Source organism: Canis lupus, chromosome 37, assembly GCF_003254725.2.
Source record: "Canis lupus dingo isolate Sandy chromosome 37, ASM325472v2, whole genome shotgun sequence".
In the NCBI taxonomy this organism is placed as follows: Eukaryota; Metazoa; Chordata; class Mammalia; order Carnivora; family Canidae; genus Canis; species Canis lupus.
In genome coordinates this window covers 22,090,740-22,117,142 of record NC_064279.1, presented here as the reverse complement: position 1 = coordinate 22,117,142, position 26,403 = coordinate 22,090,740, and the positions used below count along the sequence as shown (strand labels likewise).

General features: G+C 34.7%; 1 protein-coding gene across 1 annotated transcript in view; it reads right to left on the bottom strand.

The window, feature by feature from the left end:
- Positions 1 to 26,403, bottom strand: part of VWC2L (von Willebrand factor C domain containing 2 like) — a 160,916-nt gene that overhangs the window by 110,826 nt on the left and 23,687 nt on the right. Inside the window, exon 3 of the mRNA XM_025442045.3 lies at positions 24,142 to 24,271. Coding sequence (XP_025297830.1) covers positions 24,142 to 24,271 — 130 coding nt within the window. The remainder of the gene's footprint in view (positions 1 to 24,141; positions 24,272 to 26,403) is intronic.

Below are 26,403 nucleotides of genomic sequence, written 5' to 3'. Positions count from 1 at the left end.
TTCAAAGATTCTGCAGAAGGGAAAGCATAAGGACCAATAGATTGCCCCATACTGGTTACTTATAACTGATTGTCTCCAATATAACCAATGTGACTTAAAGTTATATTTATTTATTTTTCTCCCTTAAGGCACTCTTTAGCAGATTTTCTGCTATAATTTTCTTTGAATGTATTGAAATAGCAATTAATTGCTTTTTGCTTGTTTGTTTGCCTGGATTTTTCTTAAAGCTGGAAAGTTTTTGAAGGTATGGACTAATCTTGGTCGCCATTTTATTTCTAGCAGTTGGTACAATGCCGGGCACACAGTGGGTACTCAATAAAAATGTGTCAACTAAATGAAGGAGGGCCAAAAATACTTGCTAAACTGAGCACAAAAAGTTGATATTTTAATTTTATTGTGCTATGGAATATATTCATCATGACAATAATAAAACATGCCACTGGACAGTTATGGATGCTAAAAAAGAAACTCTCATCAGCTATTTTTCAACATTTCAGTAAAAAATTCTGAGATCTCTTTTTCTAGGAAGTAAGTTGAAATCAATCCTTCCTTCCTTCCTTCCTTCCTTCCTTCCTTCCTTCCTTCCTTATGTTGGCCCTGGGGCATGGTGCTTCCCAAACCTATTAACATGACAGATCCCCTAGTCGTTGTCATCTTTTTTTTTTTTTTTTAAGATTTTATTTATTTATTTATTCATGAGAGACACAGAGAGGCAGAGACACAGGCATAGGGAGAAGCAGGGTCCCAGTAGAGAGCCCAATGCGGGACTTGATCCCAAGAGCCTGGGATCACGCCCTGGGCCGAAGGCAGATGCTCAACTGCTGAGCCACCCAAGCGTCCCAATCCCCTAGTTGTCTTTAGTAAATGTTTCCATTACCATTCTAACCACATATTTTCACTTGTAGGTGCACAGGTACTTATGAAATAAAAGTAACCTTAAGAATCATTTGATTGGCACTCAACACCCAGCAGCATATAAAAACAAATTAAATTCTATAAAATACTTGTCCTAAAAATGTACAAGCATTCCTGTTAAATGAAAACAAACCAACTGATACCTATGAGATGCAGAATACATGCAGAATATGTACTTATTTGGTTTAAAACATGGTCCTCTCAGACTGAGCAGACCTGGGTTCTAATTCTTTCTGTTGTAGTATTTTGAACAATTCACCTCCACCTTTCATCCTTGGGCTTTCTTCAATTGCAAAATACAAGATTTATATCAAATGATTTTCAAGGTCTCTTTCAGTTTTAAAGTTCTATTTCTCTATAATTTATCTAGAAAATAATCAGGAGAGAGTCTGCAGTCTGCCCCTCTTCTTATGGCAATATCTATTTTGTAATAGCTCCATATCTGTATTCACATTGTCACCATAATGTTTTGCATATGTTGAGAGTTCATTTGAGGACACACATGTAACATCATTGTTGCCATTTTGCCTTTTTCCTTTTTCTTTCTTTATTCTTTTTTTTTTTTTTTTTAAGTCAAACCATGTTTAAAAGAGTTGGCTCTAAGCTCCTTGGATGCTTGAAGAATGCTGAGACATAGGGAAAATCAGTTCCATTTCTATTCTTTACAACCATGCTGTAAAGAAAATCTTATCATGAGTATTCATTTGTACAGTCAAGATTCTTTCTTAGGCTTCTCTTCAATAGGAATGAAACAGTCTTAAAGTTTACATTTTGCCTCAGTGTAGGAAATTTTAAATAGCTGTAATGAATGGAGAGTAGTTCTGGAAATTTTTTTTCCCTAATGCCTTTCAATGCTACGTTACTTTCAGTTATCCCTAAGGGAATATAGAAATCTCAAATGCTGTATAGATTTTTTTTTCATATTCTCATAAACACTGTACCCATGATAGCCATAGACATTATACCCACTTCTCATGTGACGTTATTATGGTTGACTGCATGGATTGCATTAGAGCTAATTGATCATTCCTGACTACTTGATAGTTATTTGCACAATACATATGGGATGTTTGTTTGGCTTCATTGTATTTTGCGGATCTTTCATCATTTCAGTAGTACAATGTAATTATTTGATGTTTTGTAACAGTTACAATAACATAGAAGTTTTAAAAAATGATTATTTTTTGTACTGAAAATATTAATTGAATTTTTACTTACTTAAAATAATTAAATCAAGATCTGAGAGTGTCTTCTAACATAAAGAACATGAATTTTTGAAATAATTTTAAGTAAAAAATATTTGATACCTTTAATGAAGATGAAATTAGTAATGAAGATGAAATTAGTAATATTAATTTTTAAAAAACTTTTATCTTCAACACTTGAGAAGGGAGGTTTATAAACCACCAGAATAATATAGCTTCTTAAGAGTCTCAAAGTTCTGTTATTCAGTCAGTAATCATGCTGTTTGGTGGTTTGCCAAATGAACCAATTTCCTTCTCTGAGTTTCCTTTGGATTTCTGCATCTCTGGGTCCCCTTCTCTTCTGCAAATTCTTATTCTCAGTATTTGGCATTAAACTGAGTGATAAAATTAACCACTATATATTCTTTCCATTTTATCACTTTCATTCTTGCAATATAAATTTTCCTTCCCTGCTGATCTACAGAAAATCTCTTTTTAAATTCTGCTAGTCAGCTAAATCTTTTAAGGTGGTAAGTTAGAAATGTTTTAATGTCCTGAGCTGGGAAGTATAATTAGAAAATCCATTATTAAATGTTCTGTTTATATTTTATAGTAAATAATAACCATAGCACTATGAAAGGTATGAAGTTTTTGAATTAGATAAATCTGGATATAAAAACTAAATAATCATTTACTGTATATATGCCACATTATTTCACATCCCTAAAACTAATTTCCTCCATTTATATAAAAGGTAAAATTTAAAAAAAAAAAGGTAAAAACTTCATAATATGGTAAGAGTAGAAATAATTTGTGTAAACTAGCAAAATAGCTAAGACATAGTAGGTACTCTCTTTAATGAAAACCATTTGGCACTTATTATGGGGGCAATGAATATTATTATTCTAATTTATTTAGCTATGAATTGCTCAGCATTGCTGTGAAAGGCAGAGATTAAATGAGCCTAGGTTTCTATTGGGAAATATGAGTTATGAAATTAAACTATATTCTTCCAGTTATGTCCAAGATAGAGTAACTGGCTAGATTTACACTCCCGGGGGCACCAAGGTGGCTCAGTCAGTTAAGTGTCTGCCTTTGGCTCAGGTCATGATTAGGTCCTGGGATCTACCTCACATCGGGCTCCCTGTTCTTACTCTCCCTCTGCCTGCTGCTCCCATTGCTTGTGTTCTTTCTCTCTTGTTTGGTCTCTCTCTCTCTCTGTCAAATAAATAAATATTTTTTTAAAAAAAGATTTATACTCCCAATAGAAATAATGAAAAACAAAAATCGTATATAAATAGTGTTTTTTTTAAGACACTGGATATTATGCAAGGGAAGACAGTGATCCTTGAGAGCTGGGAACCAAATACAAGAAGCTCTATGATTGCTCAATGTTTCTACCCTCAGAATTTCTAGGTCATACTGCTAGGTTGTGAAACTTCCCAGAGTTGAAAATACACAGTTCAGGTCTTGGGGAGACCAGGGCAGTCTGAGTTTGCAGGATAGAGTACTAGTGAGGAGAGAGATGCTCATAGACAGAACTACAGAGACCTGCAGATCATTTCCCTCAAATATTCAGCTGAGTATTGATCAGCATATGTATGTGAGGAAACTACCCAAGGCTTGGGGAAGAACCACCAGGAAACAGGGCTGGGTAAAGTGCCAGTCATCACCAGCCAGATGGGAAAACCTTATGATTAATAGGTATTGGGTACGGTACTCTATATTTCTTGCCTTAGTGGGAAATAATAAGCCTAGATTGAGCCCTGTTATAGTCCTGCTGAACACTCTTTAAAAGCCAAAGATAAAAGGATCAAAGTAACTTAACTTTGTACTGTAACAAAGCTCAAAAATCTTTATAGAAAAACAAATGTCCAGCACCCAACAAGGTAAAATTTGCAATGTCTGACAGTCAACAAAAAATTATCAGGCGTGAAGAGATGCATGAAAATATGATTCATATAAGGAGATAAAGCAATCAATAGAAAAGGTATAAAGCTAACACAGATGCTAGAATAAACAGAAAAAAGAACTTCAAGACAGTTATAACTTCATTACATCTATTCAAAATCTTTAAGTAGAAATCAGGAAAACAAAGCCAAACCTAAAACAAAACACAAATGGAACCTCCAGAGAGGAAAACTACAAAGTGCGGATATGGTTATTGGCAAATAAGACATTGCACGGGAGATTAGTAAGCTTGCATAGTAGAAACTATGCAAAATGAAAGAAAAGAAAATTTAAAAAGACAAACAGAACATCAAGCGTGGGACAATTTTCTGCAGCTTATACATGTATAATTGGGGTTTTCAAAGGTTGGGGAGAGAAAAGATACTTGAAAAAATATGAGCTAGAAAACTTCAAAGTTTGATGGAAACTGTAAACCTATAGGCACAAGAAGATTAATAAATCATAAGCATAAGAAACACTGAAAAGATTACATCAAGTCACATAATAATCACAATGCACAAAAATAGTGATGGAGAATCTTAAAAGCAGCTGGGAGTGGAGTTGGGAAAAAAATGTCTTGCAATTATCAGAATAAAAGTAAGAGACGACTGATATCTTGTCAGAAAAAAAAGTCAAGGGAGAAGACAGTGGAGCAATATCTTCAAAGTACTGAAAGAAAAACAACTATCAAGCAAGAATTATATACCAATGAAAATATCTTTAAAAAACAAAGATTAAATATTTTTTAGACATGAAAAATCTGAAAAAAATCACCAACACACTTGCCCTATAAGAAATTTAAAAATTCATTCAGATTGAAGAAAAGCTATGCTAGATGAAAATATTGATTTACATAAAGGAAATGGAAAGCATTGAAAATGATGAGTGTCTGTGTGTGTGTTTTATACATATATATATATAATTTTGTATTATTTAAATTTCACTTAAGGATGACTTACAATTTAAATAAAAAACAAAGTATTGTAGGGTATACAACATATGTAAAAGTAAAAAATATGGCCACAGTCTTACAAAGGTCAGGAGGTTTAAATTCAAGTGTACCATTTTTAAAAAAAGATTTTAATGTATTAAAAAAGAAAGATTTTATGTATTTATTTGACAGAGAGCAGGAGCAAGGCGAGCAGCAGATGCTGGATCATGACCTGAGCTAAGGGCAGACTCTTACATGACTGAGCCACCAAGGTGCCCCTCAAGTGTACCATTCTTAGGATTCTTATACCATACCAGGAGTGAGCTAATATTACATGAATGTCAAATCTGATGAATTAAAGATATATACTACAAGCCTAAAGAAACCAATAAAACAACAAAATAATTATAGTTTAAATACCCAGTAAAGAATAAAATACAGTCATAAAATATTCTGAAGAAGATGGAAATGGAAGAAAAAGGATTATTAGAAAAATAATCAATATGATAGATTTAAACATAACCATATATCAATAGTTAAATATAAATGGTTTAAATACCTCAATTAGAATGCAGATATTAAAAAGCAACACCAAACACTATGCTGCCTACCAGATAAGGACTTCAAATATACAAACACAAATAGATAAAAGTAGAATGATGGGAAAAGATGCAGCATACTAACACTAACAAAAACAACAAAAAAGGCAGATTGAATGTATTAATGTCAAAATAAGGTTACTGAGCAAATAATATCAGGTATGAGGAATGTCATTTATTTTTTTATTTTTATTTTTTTTAGGAATGTCATTTAATAGGTATAAAGAAGTCAATTTATGAAGAAGTCATAATGAATCCTAAATATTGATGCATATAATAAGAGTTTCAAAGTATATGAAATAAAGCTAATAGAACTGCTAGAAGAAATGCACAAATCCAAGTATAATCAGAGGTGTCAATAATTGTCTCTCAGTAACTGATAAAACAGTAGGCAGGATGTCAGTAAGGATCTGAAACACTTAATATCAATCATATTGGTGTAATTACAGGTACAGACTACTATACTCAAAGATAGTTTTTTTACAGGTACATGTGGAATATTTATCAAGATAAGGTACATTCTTGGCCATAAAACAAATCTCAATAAATATAAAAAATTCAAGTGGTAGAAGCATGTTCTTTCATCTTTGTGGAATTAAATCTGAAATCAGTGACAAATAGTACCTAGGGAATGTCCACTATTTGGAAACTAGCATACTCTAACTCATGATTCAAAGAAGAAATCAAAAAGGAAATAAGGAAGCCATTTTCAATTTAGCGAATATGTAAACATGTACCAAAATTGGCAGATGATGCTAAAGTAGAAAGTAGGCTGATTATAGAAAACACCTATATTAGAAAAGGAGAAATTTCTCAAGTTGATTATGCCAGCTTGTACCTTGAGAAGCCATAAGAAGAAGAGCAAGTAAACCCAAAGTAAGTAGAAGATAGGAGACTTTAAGGACTAGAGCGGACATCAATGACATAGAAAACAAAAAAAAAAATTAGCAAAGATCAATAAATCCCCAAATTCATTATCTAAGAAAATAAAAATGGTAAAACTCTCACCAGACTAATAAGGAAAAAACAACCATGGAAAGGAGAAATTACCAATATCAGGAACAAGATGGAATAACTACAGAATTTTAAGATATTAAAAAGATAGTTAGGCATTATTAACAACTTTATGATTAGAAATTCAGCAACTTAGAGAAAATATAATGCCTTGAAGAAATAAATTTTCCATTCTAATTCAAGGTTCAATAACCCAAATAATCCTGTATCTATTAAATAAATTTGTTTTAAAAACATGGCCATAGAGATAACCAGCTTAGATAATTTCATAAGCCATTGATAAATTCTGCCAAACAAATAAGGGAAAGTTAATAATAATTCTACACAGGCTCTTCCAGAAAATTGAGAAAGGGGGAATATTTCCCTTACTTATCCTATGTGGGCAGCAATACCTTAATACCCAAATCTGACAAAGATAGAAAAAAAAGAAAGAAAGAAAGAAAGAAAGAAAGAAAGAAAGAAAGAAAGAAAATGAAGGAGAGGAAGGAGGAAAGGAAGAAGGGATAAAAATCCTGCATACCAACATATCTCATAAACTTATATTTTTTTAAAAAAACATTTTAGCAAATCAAATTCCACTATATATGAAAGCATGACCAAATCTTAGGAATGCATGGCTGTCTTAATATTTGAAAATCAGTGTAGTTCACTATACTAAAAACTATAAAAAAAATTACATGATCATCTTAATAGATATTGAAAAAGCCCTTAACAAAACCCAAAAGATAAAATCTCTTGGCAAAGTAGAGGTAAAAGTCAACATTCTCAGCCTGATATGGGCATTTATGAAAAACTTACAGGTAAAATCATATGCATTTGGGTAGGACCAAATGATTTCCCTTTCACATTCAAATAGCATAAGACTGTATGGTTTCAGTACTTCTATTCAACATTGTATGAGATGTTCTAGAAAATGTAATAAGAAAAAGAACTGACAAACATCCAGATTGGTAAAGAAGAAATAGAACTATATTTACATGTAAGAATAAATATCTATATAGAAAGTCCCCCCCCCAAAAAAAAGAAAAAGTCCAGTGGACTGTCCCAAAAAAAAAAAAAAAAAAAAAGGCAGCAAGATATGGTAATTGAGTTTAACGATGTTTCAGGATCTAAGAACAATGTACAAATATAATTTTATTTCTATATGGTAGCACCAAGTAACAACTTTAACAATTCATACTAACTACAATAATAATTTTAAAAAGAGAAAGAAATGCTTTGGAATAAAACTGACCAAAGATGTGGAAAGCCTGTGCACTAAAATCAACAAAAACAGTGCCGAGAGAGATTAATGAAGAACTAAATAAGCAGAGAGACATACCATGTTAATGAACTGAAAGATAATATTGTTAAGATGTCAGTTATCTTCAAATTAATGTATATAGTCAATGCAATGCCAATCAAAATAGACTTTTTTGGGGGTAGAAACTGATATATTGATTCTGAAATTTAGTTGGAAATACAAAAGACTTAGAATAGCCAAAATAACTTCAGTGGAACAAAATGGAGAGTTGAGAAAATCATGAAAATGTATTTAGGCATATTTGGACAGCTGATTTTCAGCAAAGTTATGAATACAATCCAGTGGAGAAAGAAAAGTCTTTTCAATAAATGGTGCTAGAACAAGTGGATATAAGGGCACCTGCATGGCTCAGGCAGTTAAGCATCTGACTCTTGATTTCGCCTCTGGTCATAGTCTCAGGTTTGTGAAATGGAGATCTGCACAGAGCCTGCTGAAGATCCTCTTTTCCTCTCCCTCCGCACTCCCACAACAGATAAAAAAATAAAACAACTAGATATACATATTAAAACAAAACTGCAATCAATTCCTTGCATCACACACACAAAATGAATCACAGACCTAAATGTAAAAATCTAAAAGTAAAACATTTCTTGAAGAAAACATAGGAAAAATGTTTTTGACTTTGCATTTGGCAAAGATTTTTTAGTTAAAACACCAAAAGCACACTTCATGAAAGAATACATTGGTAAATTGGACTTCATTATAATTAAAAACTTGCTCTTTTCAAATGACACTGTTGAGGGATGAAAAGATACAGCACAGACTGGGAGAAATATTTGCAAAGCCTATGTCCAATAAAGGACTTGTCTCTAGAATTTACACAAAACTCTCCAAACTTAATAATACAAAACAACCTAATTAAAAAAAAAAAAAAAAGAAAAAATGGGCAAGTGATTTAACCAGATATCCCCTTTAAAAATATATACAAATGGAAATTAGCATATGAAAAGACGTTCAACATTAGGTTGATAGTCATTAGGAAAATGCAATTTAGCACCATAATGAAATAATAATACACTTCTATTAGAGTAGCTAAAATTAAACAGGATTGATGATCCCAAGAACTGGTGAGGATGTTGAGTAACTGGCATTTTTGATATACATTTTTGATGGGAATTTGAAAAATAATACAGCCACCCTGAAAGTTTGGCATTAAAAAACAAAAGTGAAATATGCACCTACCTATGCATCCAACATTCTACATATAGATATTTTAGCAATAGAAAATTAAGTCTATATCCATAAAAAAACTTGGTTAAGGATGTTTATAGTTTTATTTATAATAGTCAAACACTGGAAACAATCCCAATGTTCATCAAGAAGTGAATGGATAGATAAAACTGTGGTATAACTATCCCATGGAGTACTTTTCAATAATGAAAAAAGGAGTAAACTATTGATAAGTACTACAATATGGATGAATTCAGAATAATTATGCCGAATGAAAGAATTCAAGCAAAAGAAGGTACATACTGTGTTATTCCATTTATACAAGGTTCTAAGAAATGCAAATTTATGTATTAATTTCAGTCATTACTGAAAGCAGAACAGAGATTGCCTGGTTTGGGGTGCGGCAGAGAAGAGCCAGGAAGAAGTACGGGGGGACACAAGGAAAGTTTTGGGAGTGACAGACATGGGTCCTTTCTCGACTACAGTAATGGCTTCACAGGTATGCATACGTCAAAACGGTGAACTATATATTTTAAAAGTGTAGAGTTCATTTCATGTCAGACCTCAGTACAGCTGTTTAGAAAGATTAAAATAGTCTCAAATATAATTATGGCTTGTAAAATGTTAATAGTCACCATATAACTATGGAAAGAATAATTCACTTGAAACAATCACTTCTTCATACACATGAGTAAAGACTAACATGATGAATGAAGAATGAATTATCCATATATTATGTCCATATTGTTCCTTTCCTTATTTTGCCTTCTCTAGTGATTATTGCTGCCTTTGAAAACCTTTTGAATGTAACCTTTGTTATTACGGCCTTTAGGTCTGCTCAATCTTGACCTGAATATCACCTCCATCACCTCTATGGTATCTCCCACCTGTGTCATTTCTAATCCCTGGGGGATCTGCCTTTGTCCATATTGGGATTTACCATTCCTAGATCCTTGCGAACCTGTAAGTGGCTGCACTTTAACTACAGGGTATTTTGTGGTCTGACCCTTCCCTTTAATTAAGCCTTGTTGTATTTCTTGTCCTGGTATAACATTATCTCAGATGACATGGCTGGTAATTATTTCAGCTTTTACCTTCCTCCCACCCATCCTTCTTTTGAAAGAGAACAGACTCTCTAACAGACACCTGGGAAGATATATATGGGTCTCAGGCTTTGAGGTTCAGAATTACCTGGAAGGCTGATTTAGATACAGAATACCAGGTCCTACTCCCAGAATTTCTAATTCTGTAGTTTTGGGGTGGGTTCAGAAAATTGCATTTCTAACTAGTTCCCAGATAATGGTAATGTTGCTGGCCCAGGGTGGGGGCGGGATGGAGGCGGGTTGCTACTTTGAGAACTATTGCCTAAACACTACTGGCTTTGAAGTTTAATGGAACAGGGTTCAAATCCCAGCTGTTGTCTGAGGCTAATTTATTTAGTCTCAGTTTGCTCCTTTGAAAATAAGCAATTATTATTGTTACCTCTTTATGGGATTATTGTAAAGATGAAATGTGTTAATATCTGCAAGGCACCTAGAATGTATGAAGATTTAATAAAAGCTAGTGTTACTCTTGGTAGATTAACTATCATTATTAGACCACTTATTGAGAGAATATATGAAAAAGACAAGTATTTCCCTCAGCATGTACCATCAGCAGACATCTCCTTTTATTTCACTCTTCTGGGACTCATTGTTCCCTCACTTATCCATCAGGTACCTGTCCGAGGCCTTCTCTCTCTGGTCTAGGGTCTTCCCACTGCCTCCTGGCTATCCCAGCTTTCCTCTTCCCTACATTTAAACTCATTAGGCCAGTGTTTGGTGACTTAGTTGTCTGATAAGCCTAAGAAAACACATGTAACTTAATTGGTGTCATTAATACCTGGTGTTCCTCCCAGCTATTTTCCTCAAATTTTTAGTGATATCAGTTTTAGAAATGAAAGACATCATGAGCATCAAAGTGTTTAGGAATGTGTGTGTATGTGGATACGGGCTTTGGCAGGCTGGAAGGGGGGTACATTTCAGATGACACTGCATGGGGGGCTGATTGCTTCGCTAAGCTCAGGAACCTCACTATTGCATTTCTTGGGAGCTAAAACAGAAACCAATTAAGTTTGTTGTTGTGGTTTTTTACCCTCAACCTGCAGGAATTCTGGCTCGAAAGGCTTGCATGCTCTCCTCTACTGCAGCTTTCCTACTGTGTTGCGTTTCATTGTCATCTGTCCCCACTCTTAAAGAAACCATCAAGTCAAAGCAGATGGGTCAAGAGCAGGCCGACACCAAGAACGCCACACCTTAATCACATGACCTCAGTCCCTAGTGCCTACAGCTTGCTCCTATTTTAAATCCTAACACAGAAAGTTGGGAGTGAGGCAGGCTTTCAAGATTTGGATACGACACTGCCAACCATTTCGTTATTTAATGATGTTGGAAACTAACTGAGCTTAGCCTTCCAGAAGATGGGTGTGTTGCTTTATGGACCTTTCTGCAGCACACATAAAAGTGACGGGTGAAAGGAAGGGAGGACTCAGGGTTGGCTGGTTATCTACCCTGACAAGCAGCAGCGTTTATGGCTGCTCTGTGTCATCACCTTATACAAATGAAGCTCATGTAAGCAAAATAAGTATGCATGCAGGAACTTCCCATTTCCCTTTTCTCAATTGAGGGGCATCCAACCATAAATATGTTTCAAAAGAGGTTTAACATTTCTGATAGATTGATTTGAAGCAGCTCAGAGCTACATTTAAATATCAGAGGTCTTACTGCAAGGGCTTCCTGCCTCAGCCACAGAGATTCTTGCAAGTGTCCTGGTCGCTATATGCTGGAAAAGACATTAGTTAGCGAGTTGCCTCTGTCCCTGTGTAAACCCTTCTTTGATTTCGTTTCCAGTTGCACAGTCTGATTTCTAGAGTTAAATATGATCCCCTGCAAACAGGTTTTCTCCCTCTGCCCCCGGATCAAGTCACATTTTCTGAATTTGTTTCCTGTCTTCACATTAAGCGCAGTAGTTTTTACCAAAGACTGACAAATCACATATTCGGTCAACGCTCATAGCTTCTTTAATCATTAAAAAATCCAATCCCTATTGTTAGATAAAACATATCATTAAGGATAATATTGACTAAAGTGTTTTATTAATTTTGCACTAAAGTGACCCATTTGTTACATATGGCCAGTTCTTAAGAAAGAGAAGCTTTAGGTGGCCCTGGCAAGATGATAAAGCAGTAAAATAGCAAGCTGGACATGGTTTCCCCTGGCAATCAGCCTGTCCCTACTAGATCACTTCAATGTGCCTCTTGCTGATATATGTACTAATAATATTAGTGGTAAACTAAAACAAAGTTAGAACGTAGGAAAGAAAACTTCTGATAAGCATCTTCCTTCCCGTCATGCAACGCATCCTAGACTCTTCATAGGAAAACTCTTATGAAATGGAAGACTAATACTTTTCAGAAGTAGCTGCATTTAAATTAACTTAAATAATAAAATGTCTTATTTAATTTTAATTTTTCCCAAGGCACAATATGGGGGTTTACTCAGTTCAAAACCATAGATGCATACCTACTACATGTTGTAGGTAGTGGGGGATACAACAGCAAACAAAACAAAAATCATTGCCTGTGTGGAGGTTATACTCGTGTGAGGAGGTGGGGACAAGCAACTCAAAAAGTAAGATGTATACTATATAGATGGAGAATGAAAAAGCAGGGAACAGGAATGGGAAGGGATGGATTGAGTGTTACAGTGTAGCTCCCAGAACCAGATGCAGAGCAGAGTCTGGCGGATGGGTAACCCAGAGTTTTGGTCTCTTCTTCACTAATGACATGGGATGTGGAAGGCCCAAGAGATTTCCTTCCGTAAGAAAGGAAATCTGGAATCCATGCCTCAGGCGTAAGTCTGTTAGAGACTCTTCTTGCTCCAGTCCTCTGAAACTTCTGGGACAGAGAGTCCTATCTTCCCAGAGGCCCTTCAGCTTTATCCTGCCCAAGTGCTTCTGAAGACATTCAAGTACAAACAAAGGTCGAGGGATACTATTTAAATTGCACCTTTGTTTTATTTTTATCTGACTGTGCAACATTGACGCTATTTAGTGAGGGGGGAAGGCGGTGGGACACAGCTTGCTCTGGGCTTCTCTGAAAAGCCTGAGCTTCTACATGCTAGTGTTGACATGAGAGGAAGAAGTACTACTTCATAATGTATCTGCATCAGAGAGGAGGTTTGGAGGAAGCCAGATGCTGTACCTTAATTTGTGCCTTCATGGTCGGCAGTCACCTATTAGTCTCTGGATGCCTCTCAGAGCTACGTGGATATATGAGCCTTATGAGGAAGGGTTCAAGGGTCATTGTGGACTAGGGGTTCAACAAACCTGAGATGAGCAGTTCTATTGTACCCTCTGTGAAGCTCTCCCATGGCTAATGACTTAAACCTTCCTTAGGGAGGTAAGATTATTTCTGGGAGTTCATGAATCTTGGCATGACTAAATGCCTTGGCTTCACCACCAGAACCTACACCTACTTAATTACTCCTAGAATCAAATCCAACTCCCATGGAACCTGTCAGTGATCCCAATTGCCCTTTTACTGTCATCCCTAGTTCATAGAGGCATCTTAATTAGAGATTATTATATACAATCCTAGAAGTCAGTAATAGTCTATAGAAACATAATTGAAGAGAAGCTCAAGAATAAGAGAGAAAGTGGGGTTAAGAATAGCAAATGCACAGTCAGTTCTGGAAGATATATTCAACACTCTGTGAAACTACTAGGTTTGAGCCAGATTATCTTTGAGGTGATACGAATGTTTAGGAACAAGATATTCAGTGTGTGCGTGCGTGTTCATCACCCTTCCTCCAGTATCTCAGGTACTCCGTGGGGTGGTGTGCTGCACCGTACCCATGGCACTCGAAGATGTGCATGTGACTCCCTAAGCAAGTGTGTGCTTTGTGGGATGACCAGACTCAACATTCCAAATGTTGGGGGAAAAAAATAGTCCCTAAGAATTTCCTATATGATGAGGAGAAAACACAGAGAAAAAGTTCATGCTTCTGAATGAGTTGGCCTTCCTTCATTTTCTGAAGGGCTGGGTATCCCTGATGATTAAAGAAGAGAAGTGATTAGCAGGAAATAAATGTTGCATTAATTTTCATTGTGTCAACATTATAAAATAATGCTTTTGAGATTTAATTTGCTGATGAATTAAGAGGGAATCCTGTTGGTTTAAGACAACGTAAATATAAATATTTTCCTTCATATTTCAGAGGAATCTTTATGAAAGCAATGGGAAATTATTGTTTGTGGCTCATTAAAATAGCTATTTATAATTACTATGTTTTGACATCTACTTTATACCAATATGATAATTCTGACCTTCAGTTATAGAGTCAATGAAATGCAGACTTTAAAACTGCCTTTCATGGGTTGTGCTTTCATCATGAACTATTTCAGGGGCTCTGTAGCAAATGAATATGTGCAATGGCCAGAAAATTTTTCACCTTCTGGGTGTTTGTTTTATGTATGTTTCACTTGTTACTAATTGTCTATCTAAGGGGAAGTGAGAAAATATCAAATGAAGGTGAAAGACTTGCATCCAACTTTCAGACTTAAAAGGCTGATCTTAGGAAATAGCTTCATGAAAATGTAAATGGTATATTTAAGCAATTGCCCTAATACTTTAGTGAATATTTTAGCAATTGCCCCTCATAGATGCATAAAGTGGGTGATGGTTTTCCAAATGCTTTATGAAGAATGTCATAGTTGCAGGAGTTGAAGGTCAATGGTAGAATCATTAGCTAATTAATTTATGGAGTACAAATTTACAACAAGGAATCATAATGCCATTTCTAATAAGTTATACATCATCGATTATTAATAAATTATAAAAATAGAAAGGATTGTACATGATCTTTTTAAAGAATTTGTCTATTTTCTGTGTTAAACAGTAATTGTAAATCACAGAGATAATACATGTTTGTTGTAGGAGATGTAAAAAAAATATAGGTCAGCAAAGGGAAGAAAGTAGAAATCCTCTATTATCCTACTCCATGGAGTTAAGTACCATTAACGCTTTGAAGTATTTCCTCCTGGTTTTTTCTATATGTATATTTTCTTTTTAACAAAAATGGGGTCATATTTGCATTGACTTCTGGCCCATGGTTTAATGCAATAATATACTCTGAACAGATGTTTTTGTGTGTGTGGGAAATGTCCTTATTTTTTTCTATGATATTATTTGTAATATTTTCTTAGTAATCAGTCTATGTAGATATACTTTTTTTTTTTAAAGATTTTATTTTTATTCATGAGAGACACAGAGAGAGAGAGGCAGAGACACAGGCAGAGGGAGAAGCAGGCTCCATGCAGGGAGCCTGACATGGGACTCGATCCCAGGTCTCCAGGATCAGGCCCTGGGCCGAAGAGGGCACTAAACTGCTGAGCCACCAAGCTGCCCTATATTACGGTTTTTTAAACCCTATTTATTGTTGAATTTTAGGTTTCAGGTTTTCCAAATTTTGCTTTTATTAATGATTAAATAATAGCTCTATATACACATCTTTATATGCTTGTCTGATTATTTCTTTTTGACGCCTTCTAGACGTGACACTGATGGATCAAAGTCCTGAACACTTTCATTTCCCTTCAGGGAGGATATATCAGTTTACACTCTCACTAGTAAGGCCCGGGAATGCCTGTTGCATTTTACCTTCCTCAAACTGGATATTATCTTCTTTTAGTTTATGAAGAAATTTATGGATAAAATTATGTGATCTAATTTGCATTTAAGTCATTCCTGTTATAGATATTTTTGGAGTTTTATGTTTAGGAAGATCATCCTTATCCTGATAATAAGTTAATGTTTACATTATTATAAAAATTCCTTTATGGTATCATTTTTTTAGCATTTAGATTTTTTAAAAAAGATTTTATTTATTTATTCATGAGAGAGACAGAGAGGGAGAGAGAGAGAAGCAGAGACACAGGCAGAGGCAGAAGCAGGCTCCATGCAGGGAGCCTGATGTGGGACTCGATCCTGGGTCTCCAGGATCACACCCTGGGCCAAAGGCAGGTGCTAAACGGCTGAGCCACGCAGGGATCCCAGCATTTAGATCTTTAATCCAACTGAAACTTACTTTTCTATAATGGGTAAGCCAGGAATATAATTTCACTTAAAAATGATTAACCTTTAAAACAACTATTTTTGGAATAATATATTCTTTCTCCAGATACTTGGGTGTCAACTGTATACTAAATTGTGGGCTAATTTATAATTTTCTAGTCTATTTATCTGTTTATTTTTTCCTATTTTTATACTGTTTAAAATTATTTTATCTTTATACATTGGTTTAATATATCTGGTTGGCTGAATTGCCCAATCTTATCAAGTACATTATTTTTTTGTACTTAAATTTTCCAAGTTTTGTCAACTTACAAAAAAAATTACATCATATAAGAAATTTGATAAGATTTTCGTTTAATTTGTCATTAGAGAAATGGCAACTTAACAAATTTGAGTTTTCACATTTAGAAATTTGGTTTATTTCTTTATCTAGTGTTTTTTTGAATAATTCTTAGTAAGGTTTTGTGATTTTTTTAAACTGTATGTATAGATATCCTCCAAAGATTAATAGTTATTTAATGTTAGTGTTTTTCACATTAAAAGTAGTCTATAATCTGTTGATACTAAATAGATTTACTTTTACAATTCTGAACCAGTGAAACTAAAGTTTAAAAATGCATTGCATGATATGAAAAAAATAAATGAAAGGTAAATGGAAGCTAATTAAATTGTAATTCAATACAAATGCCTCAATGAGTATTTACAGGAGGAAATAAGCTCTTTTTTAAATTGTCAACTAATAACATGTTAAAAAGAAAATTTAAATCTATAGTTATTTCTACAAATATTCTAATCAATTTTAATTATCTTAAAACTTGAAATACAACACAGGAAATGAATAACACTGCTTCCTCATTTGGCATTTCAAGCATCTGTAAATAGAATTGCTGAGTAAAAGATACATATACTATAATTTTGATACATATTGTCAAGCTTCCTTCCATAGGGTTTGTGCCACTTCATAAATCCACCAAAATAGGAGAGCTTGCCTGTTTTTTCACAGTACCAACAATAAAGTGGGTTCTTAAATTTTAGGATTTGTGCCAATATGTAAGTTAAAAAGAAAAACTATCAAATTTTCATTTGGATTTTTTTCTAGAATTGGTTTGAGCAATTTTTCACATGTTTTAGAAACTTTTGTTTTTTGTGGAATGACTTTTGAAATTCTTTGCCCATTTTTAAAGTAGAATTGTAGGTCTTTCTTCCCATACCAATTTCAAAGAGCTCTTTATATATAAGTGAGATTAACCCTTTGGGATATAAGAGTATAATCTATAATTAAAATATTTTTATATTTTTATTTTTTTTACAGCGGTGTTTTGTTTTTGTTTTGCTGCATGGAGATTTTTGTTTGCTTTTAAAAAATAGCCACTTCAAGATTACAAATCAAATGGTCCAGGTTCTCTTCTTGTACTGTTTTGGAAAAAAGGTTTATATTTAAATCTTTGTTGAATTGAAAAATTTACCTGAGTTATAAGGTAGAAATTTAAAATTACTTCTTTCAGACAACTATCCAGTTGTTTCGACGTCATTTCTTTTACAAATTACCTTTTCCCCATTGATTCAAAATGCTAAGTTATCTATCATATACCAAATTTCCATGTGTTGCTAGGTCTATGAACTCTTTTTTTTTAATATTTTATTTATTTATTCATTCATGAAAGACACACAGAGAGAGGCAGAGACACAGGCAGAGGGAGAAGCAGGCTCCATGCGGGGAGCCTGACATGGGACTTGATCCCAGGTCTCCAGGATCTCACCCCAGGGCCAAAGGCAGGCGCTAAACCACTGAGCCACCCAGGGAATCCCAGGTCTATGAACTCTTTATTACATTTCATTAATGTCTTAGCATCATATACTAGTGCCATAATTTCACTTTACTAATACATCTATTTCGTGTGTGTGTGTGTGTGTGTGTGTGTGCAGAGAGAGAGACCTGTATATTCATTTTGTATACTGCTATCTTACTAAATTGTCTTTATAGTCGTTTTCAGTCTATTTTGGGTTTTCAAGTATACATTCATATTATGTGCAAATAGTAACAGTTGTATCTCCTCCTTCCCAATTGATTTCTTCCAAATTATTCCTTTTCTAATTCTGTTAGCTAGTTCATATCCACTCTCTACCTGAAACTTTAAATAATAGTGAGCATCTTTGTCTTTTTCCTGACTTTATTGAGAATGCCTTTAGTAACCTATTAAGCATAGTTCTGTTCTTTTGGACTGAGGTAGATATACGTTATCATACAAAAAGTATCCACTCAGTCTTATTTTATCAAGAGTTTTAATAGATTTTGCTGATTTGGATCTAATATCTTTATATATATAAATAATATTATCGTTTTGGAAATAGAATAAGTTATATTGATGTATTTCCTAATATCGAACTCTCTTTGTAAACTTCCACTTGATCAGGATGCTTAATTATCCTAATCCTTTTCTAGATTATTTTTGCTAACACAAATGTGCAATCCCATTCCCATGGTCTCTGAAAATTTTGATTTCAGATGGTGTGCTACTCTATATTCATTCTCAGAAGGATTATCATACATCTTGTTGGAGAAATGTCCATGTGTTTGAAGAATACTGCCCCAAACCCACTGGCCATGTAATGCACTATATGATATCTGAAATTCATTCTCTTTGTAAAATCCACAACCCAAGGGTTTCAGATTAGGAATTTTGTATTTTATTAGTTCCCTATCACTAATTATAACTACAGTTGCCCCCCCCCCCCACTTATTATTTTGTTTGTATTCTTTGGTTTGTATCAGTATGATACTCCAGAAAAAGGAAAAGAAAATTTTGTTCTTGTCTCTCCTCTGGAAGAGTTTAATACAGCCTTTTAAATTATGAAAATAAAATAGTTTTTTTAAAAAAATTCATCCGGTAAAGAGGCTTATGAAATAAAACATCTGGGTCCTACCTTTGTACTTCTATTCTTAGTTTCCTTTTTTTTTCTTTTTAAGATTTTTTTTTCTTTTTTTATGTATTCATGACCAACACAGAGAGAGGCAGAGGAAGAAGTAGGCTCCATGCAGGGAGCCAGACGTGGGACTCAATCCCAGGTCTCCAGGATCAGGTCCTAGGCTGAAGGCAGCGCTAAACCGCTGGGCCACTGGGGCTGCCCATATTCTTAGTTTCTATTTTGATCGTTGGATCACTATAAAAATTTGGTGTGTATTCTTCCAAAACTTCCCTTTTGCCCCATACAAAAACAAGGAAGGGTTTAAAAAAATTTTTAAAAATCTGACTTATTAAGCTGAATAGTTTTTTATATTTTTTGAACATTTCTACTTTGTGAGCTGCCTGTTTGTATACTTTTCTTTGTTTTCATTATGATCAATCTTTTAGGGTTTAATATTTTAAATAGATTAGCTCTTGTTTCCCTCCCCCTTTACCTTTTCACTTTTCTCTAAAAGCAACCATTGGATCATTACTAGTGTTCTATTGTGTATCTACCTAGCTCTTTTCCTATATACATACATACAAATTTTAATGTCTACTTAAAATTGTACAATAGTTAAAATGTTTTAAGTATATATCCCTTAAAATGTATGTGTTATATAGAACATACGTTAGTATGTTATACATAAAAGAATACGTAGTGTGTACTCCTTGCTTATTTTACACAGCAGTAAAAAAAAAAAAAAAAAAAAAAAAAAAAGTGCCACTAAGGTCTTTTTAAAGGTTGCAATATATTTCATTAGTCCGTTGAAGGAACACTGTTTTCTCCCACCGGTTTGCTCTTAAAATGTAGTAAAAATATAGTATATGAATGTGGGGGAAAGTGCAAGAGGAGGGATTGCTGATTTCAAGTTACATGAAACTTTTGATGGAAAGTACCCTTCTTAAACATTGTTTCAATATTTTCTCACCCCTTTTTAAAATATCTTTGCTGATTTGGGGTATTATCAATTCCAAGTTATTATGAGTACAATATTAGTATCTCATTTAAAAAATTTTTATGTCCCTGGTCCCTTGTGAGGGTAAGCATATTTTCATATATGTATAAGACATTTGGTTTTCTTCTGTGAATTTCCTTTATATACTCTTCACCCATTCCCTTCCCTATAGAGTTGTTTTTCTCTCATTTATTAAACGGGGCTCATTGTATATTAGAGATACTAACAATTATATGTGTCATATGTTTGCTCCCAGGCACTTCTAAAGTAAGTGGATGCTTCTAACATCCCCTCTCTTATTTGTTCACTGCCCATCCATTGTCTTTGTTTCCATTTTTCTCTTTTGGCTGGTCTATTTCTTGCCTTATTTGTATCACTACTAAACCAGGAGAGAATAAGGGAAAAGGAATTAAACATTTGAATAGCGCCTGCAGTTTAACTATAAAGGATATGGAAACTTCTCACTCAGTGTGTTTGGAGGATTTTGTGGGTCCTTCCTGTCTTTTCCAATTTTTGGCAAAGTGAGACTCTTCCTTCAGAACCATTAATACTGACTGACTATATTTTGACTAATTTTTGACTATATATGCCACTGAAAATATGGAACTCGCTGACATATTGGCTGATCAAAGGTAAAAAATGTAGCTAGTTATTTGGATGCTCTAATGAACAAATATTAATAAAATGTATAATCATTTACCTAATATTCAAAATTTTGATATGATGCTCCAACCTAGACTGTTTTCTATGCTGTGCTACTTTAATTTTTAAAAAAATATAAAGATAGAATACCATAAAGAATATTCATTCATTCACATAGAAAGGACTTGGGCTGAAAGATAGGGCAAAGTAACAATCTTGGGGAAAGATGCGCAGTCAGGAAATGTCATATTTTTCAAGAAGGCATTTGAATTGCTAGCTATTGTAGAGATATAGAGGAGGGAGAAGCAAAGGCTTAATAGTATTTTAAAAACCAAAACCAAACAAACAAAAAAACCCAACCCAATAAATTCCTTTGTCAATTCCCCCCAGTCCTAGCCAAATAAAAAAAAAAGTACCTTCCTCTTTCTCCTCTTACTGTGTGTGTGCCCAATCACTCACATTTTCTTGTTTTGTTTGCTCTTGCTTAAGCTGAGAATGAAGATTTTTATATTAGCTGAATATTGAGTTTTAAGGTCAGGTGCGATAGATTCTATCATTTTAAACTTTTGTTTTATATCTTGAAAGCCTCTTGCTCTTGGCAAGTTATAATTCAGGAAGGCAGAGAAATTGATGTTAGTATGCAAAAGCAAAGTATTCGGCAGCCAAGATAATCAGCATTTATGCAAACTAAAAATGTTCAACATTTATGAAGATTTAAGAAATGTAGAAAATGTTATAGGACTGTTTACAAAGTAAGACTGATTGCCTGCACCTTGAATCCATAGGGTAGATTTTTATCTTTTTTTTAATCTAAGAAATTAGTGGCATACTTTAAGAGTCTACATGATAATGGGCAAACTAATCTTGTTGTATAGAACGAAAAAGACTTACCATGTGTTAGAAATTTAAGAAATTGGTCTAGTTGCATTCTGTCATAATAAACATCTACCCCTCCCTTCCCCGCCCCATCCCTGCTTTTCCAAACATGGGTCATCTGTTTCTGTTTTCTGGGCTAGGCTTAGGAAGAGAGCAAGCAGGACGGGGCGCAGTCTGTTCTCTCCGTGAAAGTACCAATATCTTTGGTGGTCATAAGGATTCTTCAGTGATCCTTAATATGCTTTTCTTTGACAATGATTATGCTTCAATTTTTGAGCACAAGTGACTAGTGTCATTTAATGATAAAGATAACATGTCATAATGTTATAATCAGAGTTTGTCTTTCTACTAAGTCTAATTCAGATTCATTTCCTTTATTAAAAAATGAAAAAAAGTTTGCTTGAAAATGACAAAAAGGAACAGAAACTGTAGTGTGCCATGAACTAAATTCTGGAAAACCTAACTTATCTTGTTCTCTTAACATGTGCTTCAGGGATATAATGGGTGACTAATTAAGTGAACAATTAAAGCCCATTCATTATTATATGATGTTTTTATAGAAAGGTTTCATTTGAAGTTAAGTTTCTACTCTGGTGCCTGGAGAGAAGTAGAATAATCTTGGATGGTATCAAATTAAAGGTGACTAGTCGATAGTGAATGATTTGACATTTGATGTAGACATTAACTCTGGATATATTACAGGCTTTGGTGTGGGGTAGCTAGGATGATGTAGTAGTGCGTGTGTAAACCCTGTGTTTTAAATATATGGTCTCGTATGCTTTAATTCTACGAGTATTCTAAATATGTCCAGATGAGGGTTTTTAACTATAAGCATAATTTTGTTTACCATAAATGTGAAATAAAAGCCAATCAGGGACACCTGGGGAAGAGAGGATCCTCAAGAACCTGTTTAGACAGTTGCTTCTGGAAAAAAAAAAAGTCTTCAGTCAAAGACTTGTCAATCCTATTTTTAAAGATTGATTAGGTAGCTGATTTTTTCTTCTTTCTGTCCTTGGAGAAAATGAAAAATAACAGGTCTTCTTCCACTTTAGACTAACCATTCATATACTTTATGACAGTTAGGTCTCCCTTGAGCCTTCTCTTCTCCAGGACAAATTATGCTAACTCCTTGAGTCTGTCCTCATAGGTCCTATCTTTCAACCATTAAATCATCTTATTGTTCTTCCCTGTAACTTTTCCAGTTTCTTCAAAATCCTCTAAAAAATATAAAGTCTTAAATTGTATACCTTTACATATGTTAGATAGGTTAGGACTTCAGGACGATATTTATTTCCACCTTCTAAGTCAGAAAAGATGGTCACTATGACACAGGTCAGTTGGATGAGAGGAATAAGAATAAAAAGAGAAGGCAGGTTAGCAGTTTAATATTCAACTCAGTGGGCTCATATGATCAGAAATAGTAAAACTGTGCCTGCAAAAATGTCATAAGTGATCTTCCTAAGACCTTTGGAAGACACTAAAACACAAAAATTATTATAAAAACTAGTTCTAGTTGCTGTTTTTTCTTTAAATAAACTGATACCTCTTTTTTTTCTAATTATAATTCTATAAAGAAGAAGATTAGCAGATGAATTAATACAATGGCAAATACAGGACCAAAAAAAAAAAAAGATGTGAGTGATAGAGGAAGATGAGCACCTGCTAACTCAAGGAAAGGCACAGGGATTCAGGATTAGAGTGACTTAGCTTAATTAAGAGCTCGAACCACTTTTCCAAGCAGATATTAATGATAGGAGGGAGTATTTGTGGAATGTTACCCAGTGGAGCTTAATTTTTTGGTAATACTTGACCAGTAGGAAGAGCATGATACTAGCTTGCGATATGCTGTCTTGGGTCTATGTCTATGGCACTGCATTGTCTTCTCTATGGCATCACTTTGAGTGATCAGCATACTGTAGGCATTTCAACCTCTCCATTCCATAAAAGCCAAAAGGGAACCCAGAATCTTATAAGTCAAGTTCTCCTCTGTTTAATTCCTGTGAGAGAAAGATTCCAGGGTAATAAAAACCTAGAATAGAAGCCCTAAATCCTCTAGTCTTTCTTCCTTCAACTTAAGTGCATCAATAATTGAATTTTATATTTCTTTGATAATTTAACTTTAAATCTAAAGTTTTCTCTATGCCCAAAGCAAAATACCTGGCATTTACCCTACTCTCTCTCCTGGGTTATGCACTATGAAATGATGTGAACTGCTTCATAGCCTCCACAAGAGTGAAATTAAGTCATTACAGAAAGGTGGTTCTGTGTTCTTTCCAATATCCTCCCTATAAATCAAAAATAAATAATAGGGATCACAACAAAGTCAGCTTATGAGAGCTCTAAATCCCCAGATGGAAAGCTTCGTGATGCACCCATTGCTGGTTCATTTTCATGTTAAGGTGGGAAAAAGATATAAATTTGTGATGGCCACATTGAAGAACCACAGGCAGATCTGAGAGGGCTCTTGCATTGAATGGGCAGTGGTGAAATATTTGTATTTTGCACTAACCCCTCTTTGAAAGCTAATGCAGTATGGTCTTACCATTTTTGCAGACAGGACAACATTGTTCTGGTTCATAGACTGGGTTGACACATTCAGGAACTGCGCAGTCTGCTACAACACAGTGAACTTCATTGCTGGGCTCACAGCGACACCATTCACATGGAGAGGGCTAGGAACAAATCTAAAATTAGCCCCTTTTCTCCTATAACTTAATGCTTGCACATTCATATGCTGTCAGAAGATAAAACATCAGTGCTTATATCGGCTTTACTGCATGAACTTCATTTACCATGTGTATGAGCATTCTTCCCCAATGGAAAGCAACCTGGAAATCCAAGCCAAAGTGGTTGCCTTGTGCAGCTCAGGTTGCTATGAGCAACTGGAGCACTCCAGGATGACTCTTCCTATGACTTATGTTTCTACTTTCCAAAGAAATGTTTGGACAACTAATATGTCACCTCCTGGTTTGGTTTCCAGATGCACTGATTGCTCTGCCTTCCTCTGGCAAACAGGAATGATACTGGAACATGTGAAATAAGTTTTTGCCATTTGCCACTTTTTCTCCTAAGAAAGAAAAGGATTACTGAGAAAAAATAAAATGGTAAATGGACATCCTTACCCTCTGTAGGAACTCTTCCAAGCTAACCTAGACTCTAAATGGCATTCTTTTTTTCAATATGAATTTTAGAAGAGATTGCATTTGGGATCCAAACTCCCAGGTACTGCCTCTTGAAAGATTTAGTGAATATCTTTCATCTTTCTGGCTTGCTTTTATGAATGAACTAAAATCGATTGACTTAAAAACCCACTATTTAAGAGTCAAAGACTCTAAAGATGGAATTGAAAAGTGATTCATTTAGAGAGGGGAAAAAAGGCAGAAAACAATTTTTGTCTCAACAGTACTTACCAGCCAAGAGTGAGTTTGAGATATTCTGTTTCTTTTCTAGAAACTGCCTATACCACAAATCATCTCAAGCAGTGACCCCTCTGTGACTTTTTCCACAGAGGTGTTTAAAAGTTCTGGGTCTCCTTTCTCAAGAAACAGAGGCTTGGAATTCTGAGATAAAAACTTGGAGATCTCAGAAGTTATACAGGTCTGCATTTTTCAAGTCATGCCATCTGTTCCAAGAAAATTCTGCCTCTCGTGCCACAGGGCCATAGCTCCTCACTTGCAAATTGTGTTAATGAAAGTTCTCTGCCTTTGTCTCAGTGGCTACTGTCCATGTCAGCTATTGCTTCCTCTTGAACCTGACCATTTGGGTAATACCAATGCTTCTTGACTCAGGAAGTTTGTGGGCGTGAAAAATCTTTCAACTAATTATTTTCAAATTAATTTTACCTTTGCCTGCTGCTTGAAGAATGAAAGTCTAGTTTTCAGTTATTTTACCTTCAAATTTAGTAAGAGTAAGAGAATTAGACACAGAATCTGTAGAAAAAGTATTGCTATTTCTTAACATGGTCAATACGTTTATTGAAGGTCACAGTTAAGCTCTTTACTGTGTGATAAGATGGGTTAAGTATCTCAAAGGAATCTGTTGGATCATCTCAAGAGCTGAGATTTTCCTGAAGCTACCCTACTAAATAATCTCAGTAAATTAAGGAAAAGATTTGATACCCCAGCACATTATTTGCTGCTCTGCTGTTCCTTATTTTGTAAACTCCATTGTGATACTTTAAATCTCCAAGCAAGATGGTCAGAAGGTGAGGTGTCCCCCTTTCTTTGATAAATTGCAAAGAAGTACTTTTACATTGCCTTCTGAAGTACAGCGAGGACTTGGCCAGCATTTCTTGCTAATATGAGAAAAAGTGGGAGCCACCAATCTCGTTTCCACACCCTGCTCTTCCACAGCTGTGACTCTTTGTTCTTGCTGGTTCCTTTTTTGCTGAAGAAGAGGCTGATCTGTACAACTCTGGTGGACTGATTCTGGCATTAAAAATCCCAAAGAGCACCTAAATTTTCCAAAGCAAAATGTTTACCTCTAAGTAACTGTGGCCTTTGAGAGAGATTTATTGGACTGTTAGAATCCCAACACAGACTCTAAAGACACCATTCTGATTCAAACAATGTTTTCGGCCATGATTAACTACTGGATATCATGCCAAGCAATTTACCTATATCGACTTATTTCTCATAATAACCCTATGAAGGAATATATGTTATCTCCATCCCACAGATGAGGACATAGGCTGAGAGAGGGTCGATAACTTCCCCAATCCTGTAGGCAGTAAGGGGCAGAGGCAGGATTTGAACCCAGGCACCATACCTGCTACACTGTAGTGCCAGTGATAGCAAGAATCACT